The 18,948-nt window shown below is 32.9% G+C and overlaps 2 protein-coding genes across 2 annotated transcripts; one reads left to right on the top strand and one right to left on the bottom strand.

The window, feature by feature from the left end:
• Window positions 1-684: 684 nt before the first annotated feature.
• Window positions 685-3,812, bottom strand: LOC119832247 (40S ribosomal protein SA). Its single transcript, XM_038355906.1, has 7 exons — window positions 3,712-3,812; window positions 3,402-3,529; window positions 2,985-3,218; window positions 2,356-2,520; window positions 1,863-2,024; window positions 1,404-1,553; window positions 685-813 (listed from the first exon to the last, which is right to left on the bottom strand). The coding sequence occupies exons 2-7, from the start codon at window positions 3,498-3,500 to the stop codon at window positions 721-723; spliced, it is 903 nt and encodes a 300-aa protein (XP_038211834.1). The 5' UTR covers window positions 3,501-3,529; window positions 3,712-3,812; the 3' UTR covers window positions 685-720.
• A 377-nt stretch (window positions 3,813-4,189) lies between these two features.
• LOC119832686 (growth factor receptor-bound protein 2) lies at window positions 4,190-17,395 on the top strand. Its single transcript, XM_038356403.1, has 6 exons — window positions 4,190-4,482; window positions 4,570-4,667; window positions 5,283-5,402; window positions 11,517-11,682; window positions 16,267-16,377; window positions 17,216-17,395. The coding sequence occupies exons 1-6, from the start codon at window positions 4,405-4,407 to the stop codon at window positions 17,276-17,278; spliced, it is 636 nt and encodes a 211-aa protein (XP_038212331.1). The 5' UTR covers window positions 4,190-4,404; the 3' UTR covers window positions 17,279-17,395.
• Window positions 17,396-18,948: the final 1,553 nt, after the last annotated feature.

Raw genomic sequence — 18,948 nt, 5'->3', positions numbered from 1 at the left:
GTTCTTTCGGTATCTGCCAGTCCAGGAAGGATCGAAGTCGGCCATTGATTATGTGTAATAAAACTTTGCTAGTGTGTGGTATTAGAGCGATGGTTCTATTTATAATATTAATAGGATTATTCTCAAGCTAATTTACGTAAGTAAGTAAGTAGCTTCCTCTCGACGACACACCCCAACTGTTTCTTTTAAAGAAATTTTACAATGTGATAGTTAACAAATGTTGGTAGTTTAGACAAAACATGTCGGTTTGACGGAAAAAAATTATAACTTTCATTTTTATTATTAAATCAAGATTATTGTTTTGATTATGAATCAAGATAATGTGATGAATGCTTGCTCCTTACCATATTAGATAGATTCTTCTTTATCATATTTCGGCCATTCTTAAGATGCTTTTATTAGCTTTATCCGTATGTTTATATGTAACCGACTTCCTTAGACTCAATTGTTACCCACTTTTAGAGTAGAAATATATATTTGTAAACTAACACAGATCTTTAACATTACGCAACAGATTTTGATGGCGTTTTTAATAGATAATCACTATCTATTAAAATGGTGAGGTGCAAGAGAAAGGTTTATAATTTATGTTATGTATGATAAAATCCATTAGACTACTCTGAATTTAACGCGTGCGATACCGCGGGCCTAAGCCAGTTTTAAGATAAAGGCAAAAAACATAAATAAGTTTTGTAGTTATTTATTGTCAGTAAACAAAATTTACGAAGCGCTCCAGCCTTGGGCAGAGCCTCCCCATGATGGAGTAGCGGCGGCAGCAGCGGCTGGCGCGGCGGTTCCCAACTCTTCTTGTACCTGATAAAAAATACGTACGTATAATTTCACAATAGGCAAACATTTTCAATGTTAAAGAGTGCATTTACTAATTCGTTACCATAATGTTTAAACTTGACAATTATATATAATTGAACAAGAAATCATGAAGCTAATAAAAGGAGCGAGTCTTGTTTGAATTGAAGTGGATTATAAATAATATTACATTCTACATAATTGATATTATGCATAGCGCAGATGCATTATATATCCTTCACATATCACAGGAAGATTTTTTATGGACAAGGAGAGGTGATCAATATTATAACATACAGACAAGGCGGTGAATGTTTGCAATGTAAAAACAATGCATATCTCAGTGAATTATTTGAGGAAACTTTCAAGAACAATTTTTGAAAATATTTTCATGTAACCCTATTCTATCAGCATGTTATTATGTTGTGATGTTATAATAGGCAAGAATTAAATTCATCTCAATTAAATTCTATTTAAAGTGAGATAAAAGCAATTTAACATATTCGAAAAAAAAAAATAACCTCGAAACAAAATAAATTTAAAGCGAAAACAATACGAGTCTGACTAGGACATTGAAACGCTAGTATTATTGTTACCTGAGCAGCCCAATCGTCTTGAGCGGCGGGCGTGCCGAAGGTGGCGGCGGCGACCGGGGCGGCGTCGTCGTTCCACGAGGTGACCGGCTCCACGGGCTCGTAGTCGTCGTGCGCGAGCGGCGCCACCTCGGGCTTCGCGGCAACCACGGCCTGCAAATTGTTATTAAATCAACACTCGATTCACACCAAAACCTTAATTACTACTTTCTTAACTTGTTTCATACACTCTACTTATTACCAGATTACCACGAGAGTCACGCCGATACAACTTAGTAACAATCAAGAATGTTGACTGAATATGTATAACACTTATGTCTGAAACCTTTCTTTGAAAATATTTATGAAATAGTGTTGTAAAAAAGGAACAACAATGTTCTATTGGTTACTTGTCTATTTGAATACATCAATAGTTTTATTGGACAAATGAATACAAACTGCACATTAAAACAAATCATTTACCTGTTCCTTAGCCTGTTGCTCTTCCTTCTCACTTTCTTCAGGGTCACGGTAGAAGAACAGGTCGACAACGACATCCCACCTCTGGTCGCGGGCGAGGACACCGCGGAGACGGAGTACCTCACGGGCCAACAACCACCACATAAGACCGATAGAGTGTGATGACTGTAAAATAAAAAAAAAACCCTTGTATTAATATTATTATGTCATGTATATATGTGGGTATTAAAATTCATGGGTAAAAATGTTATATATGTGGAAAAAATATAAATAAATACATTTGAGACATGTTCAATGCACTATACAGATAACATAATACTCATATATGATGAATCACAATTCATCATAGTTCACACACTTTACTTTACTAGTAATCCCTATTTTTATATTTAGAAAAAAACATCTGAAATTTTATCATAACATGAAATTTAGTATTAAGTAGTTGTAGTTAACTATTTAGTTGAAGAGTAGATTTTCTTTAAAATATGATATTTACCTTGGTGTTGCATGGAATAGCAATGTCAACGAAACGCAGAGGTGAGTCAGTGTTGCAGAAAGCAATAACAGGAATGTTGACATATGAAGCCTCAGTGATGGGCTGGTGGTCTTGAGCTGGGTCAAGCACAATCAAAAGACGCGGCTCCCTGAAGGCAGCTTGGATCTGTTAAAATAATCAGTAACTTTATAAAAATTATTTTATTTCAATACATAGCAGGTATATGTAAAATTGAATCAGAATCAAATATAATCATTCCTGCAAAATGCAGTCAGTGGTTCCTTAGTTAAATTTGTCATCATTATAATGAAGATTTTGTCATATTTGGTATTTATCCTAATACTTTCCTATAAATCTTCTTACAAATTTGTAATAAATTTTTAAAATTCCACATTTGCATCTGTTTTTAGCAAACACAATATATAACAACAGTTATTGTGTAGGGTTTAGTGTATTATATCAATGTCAAGATCTTTAATGGCTCAATGGACATAAAATAGGTAAATCAAACTCGCACAAATTTTGGTCAAATAATTTTGAATCTTTTTGTTTTAAAAGCATATTTATGCATTAATGTGTATATATTTCATTAAGTTTAGCATTGAAGTAAATAAATATAGTTAATTTACCTGGTTAGTGAAGGCACCAGGTGTAAAACGTCCAGCAATAGGGGTGGCACCAGTGTGAGCTGCGAATTTAAGTACGGCTCTCTGACCGAAGGCACGAGATGAGATAACGAAAACGTCAGCAGGGTTTTCAATAGCTACAACAGCTCTTGCAGCCAAAACTAGCTTTTCCCATGTACGACGTAGGTTGATGACGTGGGTACCGTCCGCACGCCTCTTGTAGACGTACGTTTCCATCTGGAAATATACGGTTTTACGGTATAATTTCAAGTATAATATTATGGGAATCACGTTGTTTAATTAAAACATCAGTTGGGAGAATTGATCTTCACAAATTATCAAGAATGAATATGGAACGGATTCTCTTTTCATCATAGATAAGTGATACATTACAATTTATATCACATGCACTTTATTTACCTGGAAGTTGACATTTTCGGATCCAAGGTGGGTTGTCGCTGCAAGCATTTTAGTAACATCTTCCTCATTGAGGGCTAAGATATCTAATCCTCCCGACATCGTTGCGTTTATTAGAGTAACGACTAAACCTGAAATAAACAGAAGAACATGAGTTTGGCGCCGGCACTAAGATATAGTTAAAAACAACAATTTTATGAAATATATTACTTAAGACATAATATGAATGATTGATTATACATCTTTAAAGTATATGAAAGACAGAAGCACAGGATTTTAGAAATATTTAAAGATTTTTTTGAAAAATACTCACGCGTATAATGCCACTGGGAGGCGATTCAACTTGAAAGAACTGTCAAATCTGACAACCTGGAATAGTCCAATTTTTTTATTATTTCAGAATGGCAACATTTTCTAAGTGTCATAACAAAAAGATTTTCGTGATCATATAAATTAAGTCAATAAAACAATTAAAACAATTATATTAAAAAATTCGTTTGTGATGGCATTCATACAACTTTTTTTTCTGCATCACTTTTTATGTTTCATCTTTATAATATACAAAAATAATATTAATCAAATAGGTATAAAATCTACAATTAGCACAAAAAATATAAAATTTACCATTAGAGTTGTGCCTAATTTAGACCCATTTTATTGGTACAAGAGTGGTAGATATTTGCACTTATTACTTTATATTCGTTGCAATCTCCGCAATGGTACATACCATATTTTTTGTACATGGTAATAAAAGTTTTACAAAATACATTTATGTGCATTTTGTTAATGGCAATATTAAAGTATTGGACTGATGTGCCTACTACCGATCAGACCAAATAATTTTGGGAAATTGAACTTATTGTGGATATTTTGTGTTTTATTGATTGACTAATACATGCATTACGATTATTCTTTTGTTTTCGCTGTAAACGCGGTTATAAAATTGCATACTTTGTGAGTTATTTTAGTAATCAGTGACATTAAGAGTGAAGTGCCTAATTTGAAAATGGAGGCTATAGCAAAACACGATTTCACTGCAACTGCGGATGATGAACTCAGTTTCAAGAAAAACCAGGTTCTCAAAGTAAGTTTTCTTTCCAACAACTATTGTAAAACAGTAGATTGTAATAATACGTATGACAGAATTCTTCTAGAATTTTTATTATTGCAGATACTAAACATGGAGGATGATATGAATTGGTATAGGGCAGAATTAGATGGCAAGGAGGGTCTCATTCCTAGTAATTATATTCAAATGAAAAATCATAGGTGAGAATATTCATTACAGTGCATATTTTTATATATCGAATTATTGAATAATAGGTCGAGTTCCTGTTAGAATTACTTTGTTTATCTTGTGAATGTATGAGTCTACCCATTTAATTTACAAAATTATTTACTAAATTCAAACAATAGGTTTTGAAACATTTTTCTAATTAATAAATTATTTATTTATCCCAACTAATATAAATTAATTCTGGCTGTCTGTTTGTCTGTCTCTTTATACTATAACCACTGAACCAATATTTTATCCTGAAATCCCATGGTAAGAGGAACTATCTGAGGAAAATCTTTGTAACTGGTCTAACTTTTCCCTTACGAAGAAGAGCCACAAGCAGAAAACTAGTTAATACATATTTATATTAAATCTTATAAGTGAATTTTTAATGTAGTAATTCATATTTTAGTTTATATTAATTTTAGTTGAATAAAAATGGTAAATATATACTCTTTAATAGTGTGTTTAAAATGGGTAACCATTAAAACACTAAGACAATTTCATTAATCCAAAAATTGTATTTAATTATTGAGTTTATAAGTTAACATGAAAATTATTCAAAAAATTGCACATTTCATTGAGAGTTTACATCAATTTATTTGCAGTTGGTATTATGGTAGAATAACAAGAGCAGATGCAGAAAAACTTTTAGCAAATAAGCCTGAAGGTGGATTCCTCATAAGGATTAGTCAATCTAGCCCTGGAGATTTTTCATTATCTGTCAAGTGAGTCATTTTTATTGTATTTTATTGTTACATTACATTAATATGTGATGGTGAATATATTTACTGTGGTACATTTTTTCAATCATATAGAAACTTCTTTTAATTTATTGCTTTTATATAATTTAAGCTTTTTAAATATAAGAGTCTTATTGGCAAAACTTGTGCAGAAATCTCCACTTGTTCTATTCAGAACAAAGAGGATACCAAAAGTTCTGATGATTATCATAAATTTTTATAGATTTGAGTCATGTTCCTTCTATGTAAAATTTTGATATCTAATTGAGACTATTGTAACACCCCTTATCACTCTAGAAAAACTAAATAGATTTCAATGTATTTTAGTTGTTGAATTTGTCTTTGCTTGGATTGAAATAATAATGATTTAAAAGTTAACACATGTGTAAAAAACAAGTGCCCCAGGGAGCAGGGGGGGACAGTCCTGGACAGGATAACAAAGAAAAAGTCTGATCTGATTGTTTTGTAAATCCTGTGACAATGAAACCTGTATGTGTTTAAGTTTATTAATCAAAAGTGGATCAGTTAAAATGAGAAAATCATGATTTTTTTGTTACCAGCATGTATTTTTATCTCAAATAGTGTTTACTAAAAAAAATTGATTTCTCAGTTAATTATATCTACATACATAATTAATCACATGCTAAATTTCAATCAAAGTTGATATCAATCCTAAATCCCTAATTACTGATCAGGTTTTTAAAACACTTCACAAATTAAGAACTACATTATCTTGTGCTTCAGTCTATTTTTAATTTGCTATTTGCCAATATGTTTATGTCTGGTGGTGGTATAATCTAAATATGATTAGTTTCTTTGGAAAGGTTCACTGCTCTCATAAATCAAATGAGACACTCATTGAAATATTTTGAGGAACACAAGTTGTAGAAATCGTTCATCATGAAATAAATATATGTAAGCTGAGAAAAGTAGTTATCAGTTGTTAATTTATCAGAAGAAAAGTAATTCAAATTGCCTGCTTAACCCCTATGTACTATCATTACAAATGTAAAGTAACACTGTCTGTCTGTTTCTTCCTTACACATAAACCACTAAACTGATTTGTATGACATTTGGTACAATGTCAGTTTTTAGACCTGAGAATATGTTTAATTTTTTGCTGTTTATCTCATGGGAACAAGAAGCATATCAGTAAAGCCCCAGGACCATCTTTTCCTTTGACTACACAGGCCGAAAGCTAGTAATATATTATCAAATACATTTGCTTAGATAATGAAAGGTTCTCATTGTGTTATTTGTTTCTTTTCCTTCTTTAATATTAATTTTATTGTTTCATTCATTCCTATTAAATGTAACAATATGCAGTTGGCACCTCTTGTAGCTTTTTTTCTTTTATCGCATTATTATCAGGCAATTTATTGGTCAATGCTCTACATATATATTGATATCTGTTGGTAATGTTGTCTGAGAATTTTTTTTTTTTCAGTCAAAAATATTGAATATTGAATTGTGCATGTTAACAAATTCCTTCTGAAGTATGTGTAACCAAAATAAAAATACAACCGTCATTTCATGATTCGGTACTAAATTCCCATGTAACAAAAACAAAATTAATACGGAAGATCGAAAGACTTGCGTGGTTTCAGCCAATAAGACCAATTACGATTATTAATTGAGCGAAACCCACAACAAAGTTGTCTTGTATCGAAATAATGGAATGCTCATATTAATCTAATTAAATTTAACTTACGCAACATAATTTATGTTGGCCTAAATATTGTATATGATATTCAGTAAAATTTCACTACTACTTCAGTTGGAGTCGGCTTGACCTAAAAGTATAAACTGGTAAAAATAATGCAGAGAAAATGAGAAATAGCAAGTTCGTAGATCGTTTATTCTGATAACGGACTACGGTAGACGCTCCCACGACAATTATTGTAACTTTCGAACTAACTTGCTATATATTTTGGATAGCTGCGATTTTAAAGTTGCATAAATTCTATATTTGTTTTATACAAATATTGTGAAAAGCTATTGATATTAGGTATAGACGGTATATATATGTAAAAACCATTGATCGTTAATTATTAGAAAGGTCATTAATGTTTTTGTAGTCGGAAATCTCGGACGAAATTCAAGTACATATACAAAATGAAAAACAAGTAAAGGTTCACTCTAAAAATTAACTCCCGTACAAGTGATGGTAGATAAAAACCCATGGAAAAATATATACAAATGTGGAATTCATGTTGATTTAGCGTAGTCGAATTACATGGAAGTTTGTATGACGCGCGACCGATAGCGCGATTGTAGGTAATCAACCTTTTCTTCACTCGGCTGTGCGTCAAGTCGCAATCAATTCTATTGGACGTTAAATTGGTAGATAAAAAAAATGAGTTTTGCGACTCGCCATCTGACTCATATGATCTCGGCATCTTGTTATGCTCGTATTTTGCCTTCGTATTTTGTTTTTTTTTTATATTACCGATGCGCACATTGAATGACCGTACTTATAAAACTAGTGAAAATTTTATCTTCAAAATCATCATATACATTTGTTTATTTTTATTGCACGGTACGGTATATATTATGTATATATTTAGAGTGGTAATTACATAATAACATAATGGAATGAAAATTTTAACCAAAGCCGTCATTGCTATTTTTGTTCGACATCTATATTCAAAATGCTTTTTAAATTTCATAGTTTACGTAACTGGAGTATGAAACATTGATAAGTGCTCATTCCTTCGTATTTTCGTTCAATTATGAGATAGTTTGATGCTTGTAACAGGAACTGCTGACTTATGTAAAAGGCATAAGGAATTTCAATATGTTATTTAGATGGATTTAGACTGATTCTTAGTATTTCAAAACTAGTTTACTAATAACTGCAGAATATTAATATAGTTGGATTTAAGTTACATGAAAGCTTTCTAGAATAGTATTCTACGAATAGGCATCATTACATCCCAAGAATACTAAAACTTATCACTTTTTAAGCTAATTAGTTTAATAAGAAATGAAATTATACATTTTGTAATGAATGGTCGTCATGAACATGAATTGCTGACACAATATTTGCTCTTGATAACTGTCGCATTATGGTGATATAACCCTAAAAGGAAGAACATATGTGAGCGTTGCATTCCCGCAGAGTAAAAATACACCTCGTTCGGATACGTTTTTATTATATTTTCATGCTGCATGTATTTTTAGACGATCGCAGTTAAATTGAACTCTTTACATCAGTGTGTGCAGTACTCTTTCCGCGCTATTGGAATTCCAGACGTTTATTTTCCCGTCTCGATCTAAATATTTCGGACTCGTATTGCGAGTTGCGCTTTTCATAAAATTTTCTTTGAACCGTTGGAACTCGTTCTATATCACAGAGCATGAATCAGCTTACTTGAGGTGAACTGAAACCAGTTTTCGTCTATTGGTTATTCATATAGGATTTCTTACGAGTATTGACTTCATATTTGGGGCCTTCGTTACATATAATGCTCTTAGTTAATATTCATAAATCATTATTGCTTTTAGTATGTGTTAGTTACATTTACAACATACTTTGGTACCTCATGCGTGTTGAAGCAAAGTTCAAGTTCAGTTCTTATTTGAATGTCAAGTTTAGTGAGGAATAGAGAGAGGTTTCTGTGTTAGACAAATTGCCGGAGGTAGAAATGATTTCTCTACCGGATAAGATTTGGGATTGTCCCGCTCACCGGCGAAATGTACTATAAATTTTAATATTTCTGTCGTTACTCGTTGTACTGAATTATAATTACATTTACTGCGGTATGAGCTATTAATCGTCATTAAAATAAGAGTATATTCTGGTTGTTCTAAAGCCAGCTTTCGGAAAACAAACCGGACGGGATATTTAGATATACCCGTAGCGTTTCCTTATATTTTCTGAACTGATCATAATTATAATCACCTTTTAATAATAAGACGCAATTCATGAAGTTTTATATTTCAACATCGATTAGGAACCGTGTGGATCACCACAAGTCACAACATATAGTTTTAACCGCATTTGACATTGTAATTGTATACTAAAGCAATATTAATTAAATTTGAAATAGAAGAGAACATTCTTACAATAAATCTTCTCTCAATTTTCCTGTTGCCAAAGATAAAACCGCTCTTCGCTTTTATTTTTGTTAAACATGTCCTCAAAGCAATTAAACATCTATCAAGATAATATAAACGCAATTTGAGAGAAGCTTTTAAAACATAAAACGATTTTGGAAATGTTTTAGTCGAATAAGATTAATGTTACGTACTTAACGTATTAATAATAATAATAAACTCTTTATTGTACAACAAGAAAAACAATATTTATCTTTTTATCTATTTTGCTGGTAATTTTTCAGAGATTTCAAAAATATTCCACATTTCATAGATTTAATCCTAACTTAAAACTCAAGACTAACATTTATTCATTCCATTAGATGACAGAAAAATAATGACTATTTACCACCGGTTCAGTAAGCAGATTCAACAGTGAATCGTCCGTCTCAATCCGTCAAGAATCTGTAGATAATCTTTGAAAATCAGGTCAATTTTACATAATATATCACAATAATGATACCAATATACTATCCTATAGTTCTTTAGCGACAAAATACCATATATTCCCCAATAGTGTAGTAGGTTTCTTGTACCTATTAATTTTTAATGCAGGTTTTAATTTAGCACTAAGCTGCAGTACTAAGCCCTTAAATACTGTGAGGAATTCCATTCTAAACCCGTGAATTCTATAAATATAGTAATTTTGAAATTAATTCATTCTGTCAAGGGTGTTTGTTGTCTAATCTAGTCAACTGGCGAAGTTTTAGTAGACCAGTGGCTGTACCATCATACAAACTGTGTCGCCGCTTGAATTGCATAAAAGTATGACCATATAGAGATCAGACAATAACACTTATGTTACATTTTTAACATACACATACGCATGTTAGAAAACATTACATCATATTATTCATCAGATTACGGGGAATCAACATCAATTTTCATGAGATCAGATACTTGGATGTGATCTAACCGACGTATGTTTTTGAATAATAAAGAGCAAATAATATGAATTGTACATGGAAGCACTAACATTAGCATTTCAACATTGTGAAACTACCATTGTTTAAGTCGTTCTGCATTCTTTATCTACGTCACGGCACTATCAACCTAAAATAGTTGTAAAAAGACGGATATTTCCTTAACTCGTAGTCATTTGTTCCCTGAATTATTCGGCTGAGTATGCAGACTTAATCTAAAGTCTTATTGCTTGCATTGTGTGCATAGAACTTTTGCATTAACTCTAAGTAAAAACTGTTAATTTTGTAAGGTTTCCCATTTGCCGTTGTAGGAATAAATGAGTTAAACTACAATTAAATTTGTGCCTCGAATATTTATAATGGACATTTAGTTCCTTTATGTTTAAAACGAGATTGTTAAAGAATCCAAATCCCCATGCTTACAGATAGTTGACTGCGACCCTTTAATCACGTCGTCCCCCAAAGTTTTTACCCTTTAAAATGCAATATGGCTTAGTAATACGATCGTTAATAATGGTTACAAAAGAACGATGTCTGGTGTCGAGGATGAAAAATAAAAAGAGCTTGCAGTGCAGTTTTCGAACAATGGTTATTTTTCGATAGCTGCTTATACTATAAGGGCCTTCATCCTTTCAATCCTCGCACCATTCCCCTGAATCCTAACTAACTGAAAAATTCTAAATAATATAAAAATTCTAAAGAATATAAGCGTTATTAGTGATTGTTTATATATATAATATTAACACGGAAATACTTCCAAAAAGTAAGGTCAAATGTTTTCCCTGGAACATAACAGCTGACCGGTAGAAAAATAATAAGCAACGACGGCTTACTGAATTTATGCGACTCTAAATAAAAAAAAGCATGAGATTTAAACCAACCCCCTTGTATATATATCTTCATCTAGTTATAATTCCGATATAATCATGTAACGTATACGTTTTTTGAAAGGAAAAGGAGAGCACATCAATAATTAACTAGTAGAACCTGCGTCTTAGTCTAAAAATTCTTATACCAAGCGTTGTTAAAATAATTGGGGGAAGGATATGTTTTGATCATTAATTTCCACAATTCACAGATGCCCCGATGGCGTGCAACATTTCAAAGTGCTCAGGGATGCATCGAGCAAGTTCTTCCTATGGGTTGTGAAGTTTAACTCTTTGAATGAGCTCGTCGATTATCACCGCACCGCGTCAGTCAGCCGCTTGCAGGATGTTAAACTGCGAGATGTCGTTCCTGAAGAGGTAAATTACTTAACATTTTATTGTAGTTTCGTTAATGACAAAATAAACACCATTCAAAGTTTTTGGCCTACTAACATCCTTTTATGACATTACGAGTGTTACCACTCTTCTAACTCTAATTCATCCCTTTATAGTATTTCTCATATACGTAACGAATACGAAAAAGCAGTGAGGGTATATATATATGTACTTAAAGCTAAAGTGCTTTTATGAATAAGCCGAGCCTTAATACATTAAAATAGTTATTTATCTTAATAAGGCCTTTGGCCTTAATATCAGGTTACGATAGAATGTATTTCGTTAGTGCATATAAATCCTCTATCCTCTTTGAACCCCAAATTGTTTCCTTAATTAAATTTTGCCTATATGTTGCACCAAATCTGTCCTGTGAAAGTTCTAGTTAAAACCGTTTAGTCATTCTAAGTGTTACCCCTGACAAAGAGAAAGATAATAACATTAATAAATATCTTTGTCTCGGTAGAAAAATCACATTAATAGTATCTATCATGGTTATCTAAAATGATCAGCATAGCAACAGGTGCATTACAAAGTTAAGTGGTCGGCCATTAGCTTTATAAATTTAACACATACAAGGTTATTGTTTTTTTTAATTAAAACTAAACCAAGTTCAAATTAACTTCCTCGTATGTAATAACAAAGAAAATTTCGCAAATACCGAAACATTTGAAATCTTGTGTGTGTTAAAATCATTTCATTAGTCGCCGTGAATCCGCCCGGGTTGACCCGGAATAAAAACTTATAGTAATATAGCCCATGTCACTTGGGAATAATGTGGCTTTCTTCTGGTGAAAGATTTTTTTAATTAGTCCAGTGACAGATCCATCAAGAAAGATTTGTAAATTATTTGGTGATCCCACCACTTTCCTCTTAACAGTAGTATAAATAAGTTGCTACTTAAATATTTATATAGGTTTATCTTGAAAGCTGAATAAATAATTTGTATGTTATTCTAAGCCATGGTGTATTTACTTGACAAATTTCAGCCAAATCTTTTTTATCTTTATTTTTTACACTAACTTTCGAAAAAGAATAATATGTCTTATCCCTATATTAACAATATGAGGTCACATAATAAACTTAATTTCCCTTTATCCGAATCACGTTTATCCGTATTCCGCATTATCCGAAATTGTTTGTCCGGTGTTTTATTCGAAAAAGTAGTTTAAAAATAAAAAAAAAAAATGAAAGAACGCTGAATAAACGAGTTTTGTTGTTGAGAGTTAAAAATTTGCAACTTTCATTTTTTTCTACTATGTTGCCTTTTTTGCACGTCGACATAATTTTTTTTTTCTACCAAAATATGCAGATTTATTCACATACACATAGAAAACTTCCTGTGTACGCGTGAACACACGATTAATGATCATTTAAAAATAGAGGACTTCGGTTTATCCGAAATTTACGTTATCCACTGTCTCGATAAGTTTGGATAAATTGGAGTTTATTAGGAGTGTATTAACAGTTCGATTATTTATTTGTAGAACAGTTTCACTAAAACTATGATTGAATTTTAAACATTAATAGAAAGTTTATTTCTAACTAGCTGCTCCCCGCGGTTTCACCCGCGTAATTCCGTATCCTGTAGGAATATCGGAATAAAAAGTTGTCCAGCTATATACGTACCAAATTTAATTGCAATCGGTTCAGTAGTTTTTGTTTGAAAGAGCAATAAACACACACACATCCTTACAAACTTTCGCATTTATAATATTAGTAGGATAGACATAGATTTTAATTCCATAAAATCCAAATTTACTTCGAAAAATTAATATAAAATAATAAATATGTACTATATTAATTTTCCCACTACTACCTTATCATATATAACTCATCATTTGACTCATATGTCAAATATAAACGCTGTTACCTCAAAAAAAGATATAATACCATAACGAGACCCAGTAAATGCTCTTGAAGCCGCTAATTTGTATTTACCCCAAACATATCTAAGAACAACCTCAACTCCTTTTTAAAAATTCCCAAGTTTGGATCCTACGATTCCACAGACACAATATTAACTTCTATACCACTCTCTTTTGCATAGGGGTAATATTTAAAAAAATACGAAAAATTTATGACATACGTAACGTCAAACTCATTAAATGATATATATTAATGGCTCCACCCTTACTTATCAACGGACTAATTGAAATAAATGAGATAATTTTATCTCGGGCCTACTGAGAACAAAACTTAACCTATGACCCATTTAACGACTATTGTTCATAGCCTCCTAGAGAGATAGCTATGAATCCGAAGCGAGGGTCGCTTGATGAAGCCGTCATTAAAATCCTTTCTATGCGCCTCACGAGTCTCTATCTTTATGAATTTTTAATTTATTTCAATGTACAGGTAATGGAATTTTATCCCTTGTTGAGATTCAGATCAGTCTTAAAACGGTAACTATGTTCTGTAGATAAATGCTTTAAACTCAATTAAATGTGCACGCAATGGTGTCATTGCCAATATTATAAAGGCAGAAGCCATTAAGCGTTGGCCAGTGTGACTGAATTTTTAAAATATGTACGTAAATACTGAATATTGGAGAAGACTATATGTCATTTTAATTTTCGGCCGAAGAATAAAATTTGAAAGAGTAGAAATTATGTTGTTTTTTTTTTTGTAGTTCATAAGTATTTGTTCGGAGGGCTTCACTACTATATAATGACATTTTTCTTACTCCATCTTACTGGAGGGGTTGCCTAGTGGTCCAAATTTGACCCTAACAACAGAGTACATATGTGTATGTGTTCCAAATTCGTGTTTTAGGGTGTGAAATAACTTTTAATTAATATGATTTATTTTTAAATATATCACCATCTACACTACTCCGTCCGCGCAATTTACGTTAAAAAGGGGACCATGGTTTTGCTTCACGTGTTTATATTATTCAGATTACATATGCATATATCACGATTTAAGTTAAATGCCTAAATAATTAAAATATTTCGGTGACATTTAATACGTATGAGTAATGTAGTCATTAGGATGTTAATTTAATCGATAAATCAAATTAGCCCCGAACGCTATCGACAAAACAAACTTTCTATTAATTGGAACACAAATACAGAGGGGGAAAGTCCCATCATGCGTACGGTATCCATTAGTTCTAGGGGTGTCAACACTCGGATATTTTAATTTTTTCAACTTACTATATTTATCAGGGTCAATCACAGAACTGGTTTTCACGTAATTTCATTTCTCTATATTAAAAAAAAGTGAAAAGTCAAAAAGCCTTAAATTTATGTGCTTAATGCTTACAACGTCACATAATATGGAAACGCAAAAGTTTGTAAGAATGTATGCATATTTTTGTTGCGTTTCACCCTCGGTGGATTTAATTATACAAAAATGTAAACTGTAGAAATATGTACTTGCTTTTGCGGCAAAACCGCAGGACACACGTAACAATTAATATTTAAATCCCGAAACGGTAAATTTTCTCACATACCGTAGCCCTATTAAGGGTATCGAGGACAAACGTATCCAAACAGTTTATCCATAACTTCGATTCGTGTGTAAATATTACAGCGTGCGTGACCCTGATAACGTAACAGAAATAGATCACATTGTGTTTCTTATATCCAGTTTCTTGAACACCGCGCTCCTACGCAATTATGATAATTTTCTGTTGTTGTAAAGGGGATAGTGTACTTAATGGACACGTATTCTGAGATTAGTGCGACGAATCTGAGTTTACAGAGGCGTCTGAGTATATAGCCATATAGGAATTGATTGTTCAACTTTTTTCTAAGCGTCAAGCTTTCGCAGTAGCGAAATAATAACACAGACGAAAAAGCAATAACAGTGTCCAATAGAAAGGAGGAAAATAATATTAAATACTTTCGAGGCGGTAAATAACATAAGCTCCCCACTGTGCCATCTATCACCGTTACCTTATAAATTAAGATTTTTCCCCACACTACTAAGTTATCTATAAATATTTAAATTTCAAAGCGGCGGGCCCGGCAGTTAGCGTTATATTTGATACCATTATCGTATCCTTGTAACATAATTCTGTAAAATTATAATTATCCTTATCCTCTATTTATCTCGCTTAAAAAGACTAGCTTCCGATTATTAACTTAAATGGAATAAATTAAAACCATTTAAGTAATTTAATTTAATTTTCAGTTATAAAAGTTATATATTTAATTGAGAACAATATGTTGTGTATCTGCAAAGCCGACTCGTAGTTCCTGGCATAAGCGAGTAAATTAGAGAAAAAACGCTGGATTATACAGATACATTAAGAGCAAAGCACGGAAGGCTGGGAATTATATTTCCCACCCACATAAGGATGTGGGACAGATGTGGCATAGATAATAATAGACGAAAAATATATATTCTGTAATTTAATATATTAGGCAAAAAACGGACTTGGTCGACAGTTTGTACCAAATTAACTGGCGAACTAGTCGACCCATTTCAAAAAATTCCTTCACCAGCCTCACCTATATTATTGGCAAGTGGCATGGACCATATGAGGTTTCTGTCCCGGGTCGAGCCGGGCGGGGCGGGACGGGCGGCTAATGTTTAACAAAGAACGGGTTCGCTCCGTAGATGCTGGTGCAGGCGCTGTACGACTTCACGCCGCAGGAGGCCGGCGAGCTGGAGTTCAGGCGCGGCGATGTGATCACGGTGCTCGACCGCTCCGACCAGCATTGGTGGCAGGTATGATGCGTGTAGTTGTGTTTTTGTTTTTATAGCTCTGTAACCAAATCGGGTAAAACGGGAACTTATTGTTCATAATACAGACGGACAGCGTGAATCTGAAAGCAGTATAACTTTTTCGCTTATATTTTAAGGTTTCGTTCTGGAAATATAAAATTAAATTAATTAATAGGTGCAACAATCTGTGCTGAAACCTCTATACATTTTCGTACTTTTTTTTTTTATTATTATAAGCTACTACATTGATCACCCGTATATCATATGAAGGCATGATTCAATCCCATGTGTGAATATTATCTGACTAGAATATAAAGTTCCAGTGCAACATGAAAATTTAGATTTCTCTCATACAATGTAAATTGAAATAGACGTAAGCGGAGTAAATCATAATATATGCAGCTGTTACAAGTCCCTCCTTTGTAATGATACTAAAAATAGCGAACACGGCTCGGTTGTGACCGAGTGTCAAGTGCATATTGCGGAAGGTTAGTTATCAAATAACATCTATCGTTTGCATCACTACGCAATATACAACAGCGTCGCTTTAAACTGCGCAACGGATTTACAAGCGGTTTTTTTCTTTCAATAAACAAAGTGATTCAAGAGTTAGCTTTATAATTAATATGCATATGTCACCGATCCATGGTAAAAACTGTTAGATTATAATCCATCTTGCGACATTGCAAACTGCCGAATAATTTTGATCCGAACATATGCTTACAATACTTCTGTCATTAGATTTATTCATAAACTTACAAGTCATTTACCAACATTATAGATCTCTGTCGTCTAATTGCTATAAAATGAATGATAAATAAAATGTATCCAAATATTGCAGGGCGAGATCGCGCACCGCCGCGGCCTGTTCCCGGCGTCGTACGTGACCGCGTACCACTCATAGCTCCGGGAGCGCAACACGCTCCGCCTCCCCGTGCCCTCCGTGCTCGCACCACCCTCTGTCTAAATCCCTTACATAGCGGACGCCATCGAAACTATATGCTGATGCCTTTCTCTTTTGGTTTTTTTGTAAAAAAATCTTTTGTCTTCTAGAACTTTGTTAGTTTACATTTTTCGAGGTTGTTTTGTGAGTTTTGAAAAATAGGATTTTGATTGGTTTTGTTGCTCGGTATACAATAGCAGTTTTGGGTTTGTGAACAGTGACATAGATATGACTTTGTAGCTTAACCTGAGCTATGGCCGGTTGTACAGCTTCTGACAAATAATGTACGGAAATTTACGACAAATTAACGTTAAATAGCTCATCAAGGGTAATAAGTGAAATCGGCCTGAAGTGATTAATTTCAAGAATAAAACCCAATATTAAATTACCAATTTCGAATAATTTTGAACTATTTTTGTTTTTTTATAAAATGTTCCCATAAGATCACTAAAAGTGATCAGAAGTGGGATGTAAGCTATTGTTTCGATGCGTCTCCGCTCGTGTGGTCGCTAACGCTACAGCGTCTTGCTAATATAAACCCCTCTTGCGACACCTGTGCGTGGTCGTTTTACTTTGGCTTTTGATAACATACGAGTATTGTAAAACATACTATATTTAATATTAAATTCTGAGATTGTAAAGAATCTTGTGAATATGTTTCAAGGTGATTAATGCATACAGTTGCATAGATTTGCTAACGACTATTGGTTTTGTGAAAATGATGCGAATAATTTTATTATAAAAAATTCTGCATGACTAATAACGTCTGCTACTGAGAGGATTAGTTAAGTTGCTAACACCTGAAAATTTGGATAAAATATGCAAGTGTAATATGCAATTTAATTGCATTATTTTTTTATTGAAATCATATCACACCTTTCTGTATTGTACCATAAACTATAAAATATATATTGTGTATGCTTCGTTAAAAGTCTAATCACCAGTTGAAAGTAAAACGATCAATCCACAAAACCCCAGCCCTAAAAACTTCCCCTTTGTTTTATCTCAGCACATAATTATTTATCGCTCGAAAATTAACTATGTGCTGTTTTAAAACTTCTCCATCAATCCAATGAGGCGGATTGCGTTGTTAACGCAAAAATAAATTTGCGTAAATCACCGACGTTTTCCAATGTTCAGATAAACAGTGGTTATACGATGAGCCAGGTAGGCAAAGAATTGAATAGGAATAGCTTCCTAGCCGTGTTTTGAATTTTGCTGGAAAAAATCACTATCTATTTGAACATTGCAAAATCGGTCCACTGTGTGCCGAATATTGTGAAGTGTGTCAAATGACAAATGTATGTCCCAGTTTGAAATTAGCGTGTGAACCGTGCTATGTGCGATGATTGTCAAGGAGATATATGCACAAACGCGATGTATTTGTGTTCTTGGCGAAAATTAGTTGACTGATCGTGGTCAATTGGGATAGATATAAATCCCAGCCAATAGAATGTGAGTTTCGGACTTGTGACGTCACGAGTCAACAAATACATTTCGCAGTTTGTGTGTGTATATTCCTCTATATTGTTCGACGTTTGTTATATGTACTATCATTAAAACTATATAAATTATTATAATAATCATTAGTGGACATCTAGCTAAGACACATCATTAAAGTTTCCTCAACA

This window comes from Zerene cesonia, chromosome 15, assembly GCF_012273895.1.
Source record: "Zerene cesonia ecotype Mississippi chromosome 15, Zerene_cesonia_1.1, whole genome shotgun sequence".
Classification (NCBI taxonomy): Eukaryota; Metazoa; Arthropoda; class Insecta; order Lepidoptera; family Pieridae; genus Zerene; species Zerene cesonia.
The sequence above is the reverse complement of the archived record's forward strand: the minus strand, read 5'-3'. Positions and strand labels throughout refer to the sequence as shown.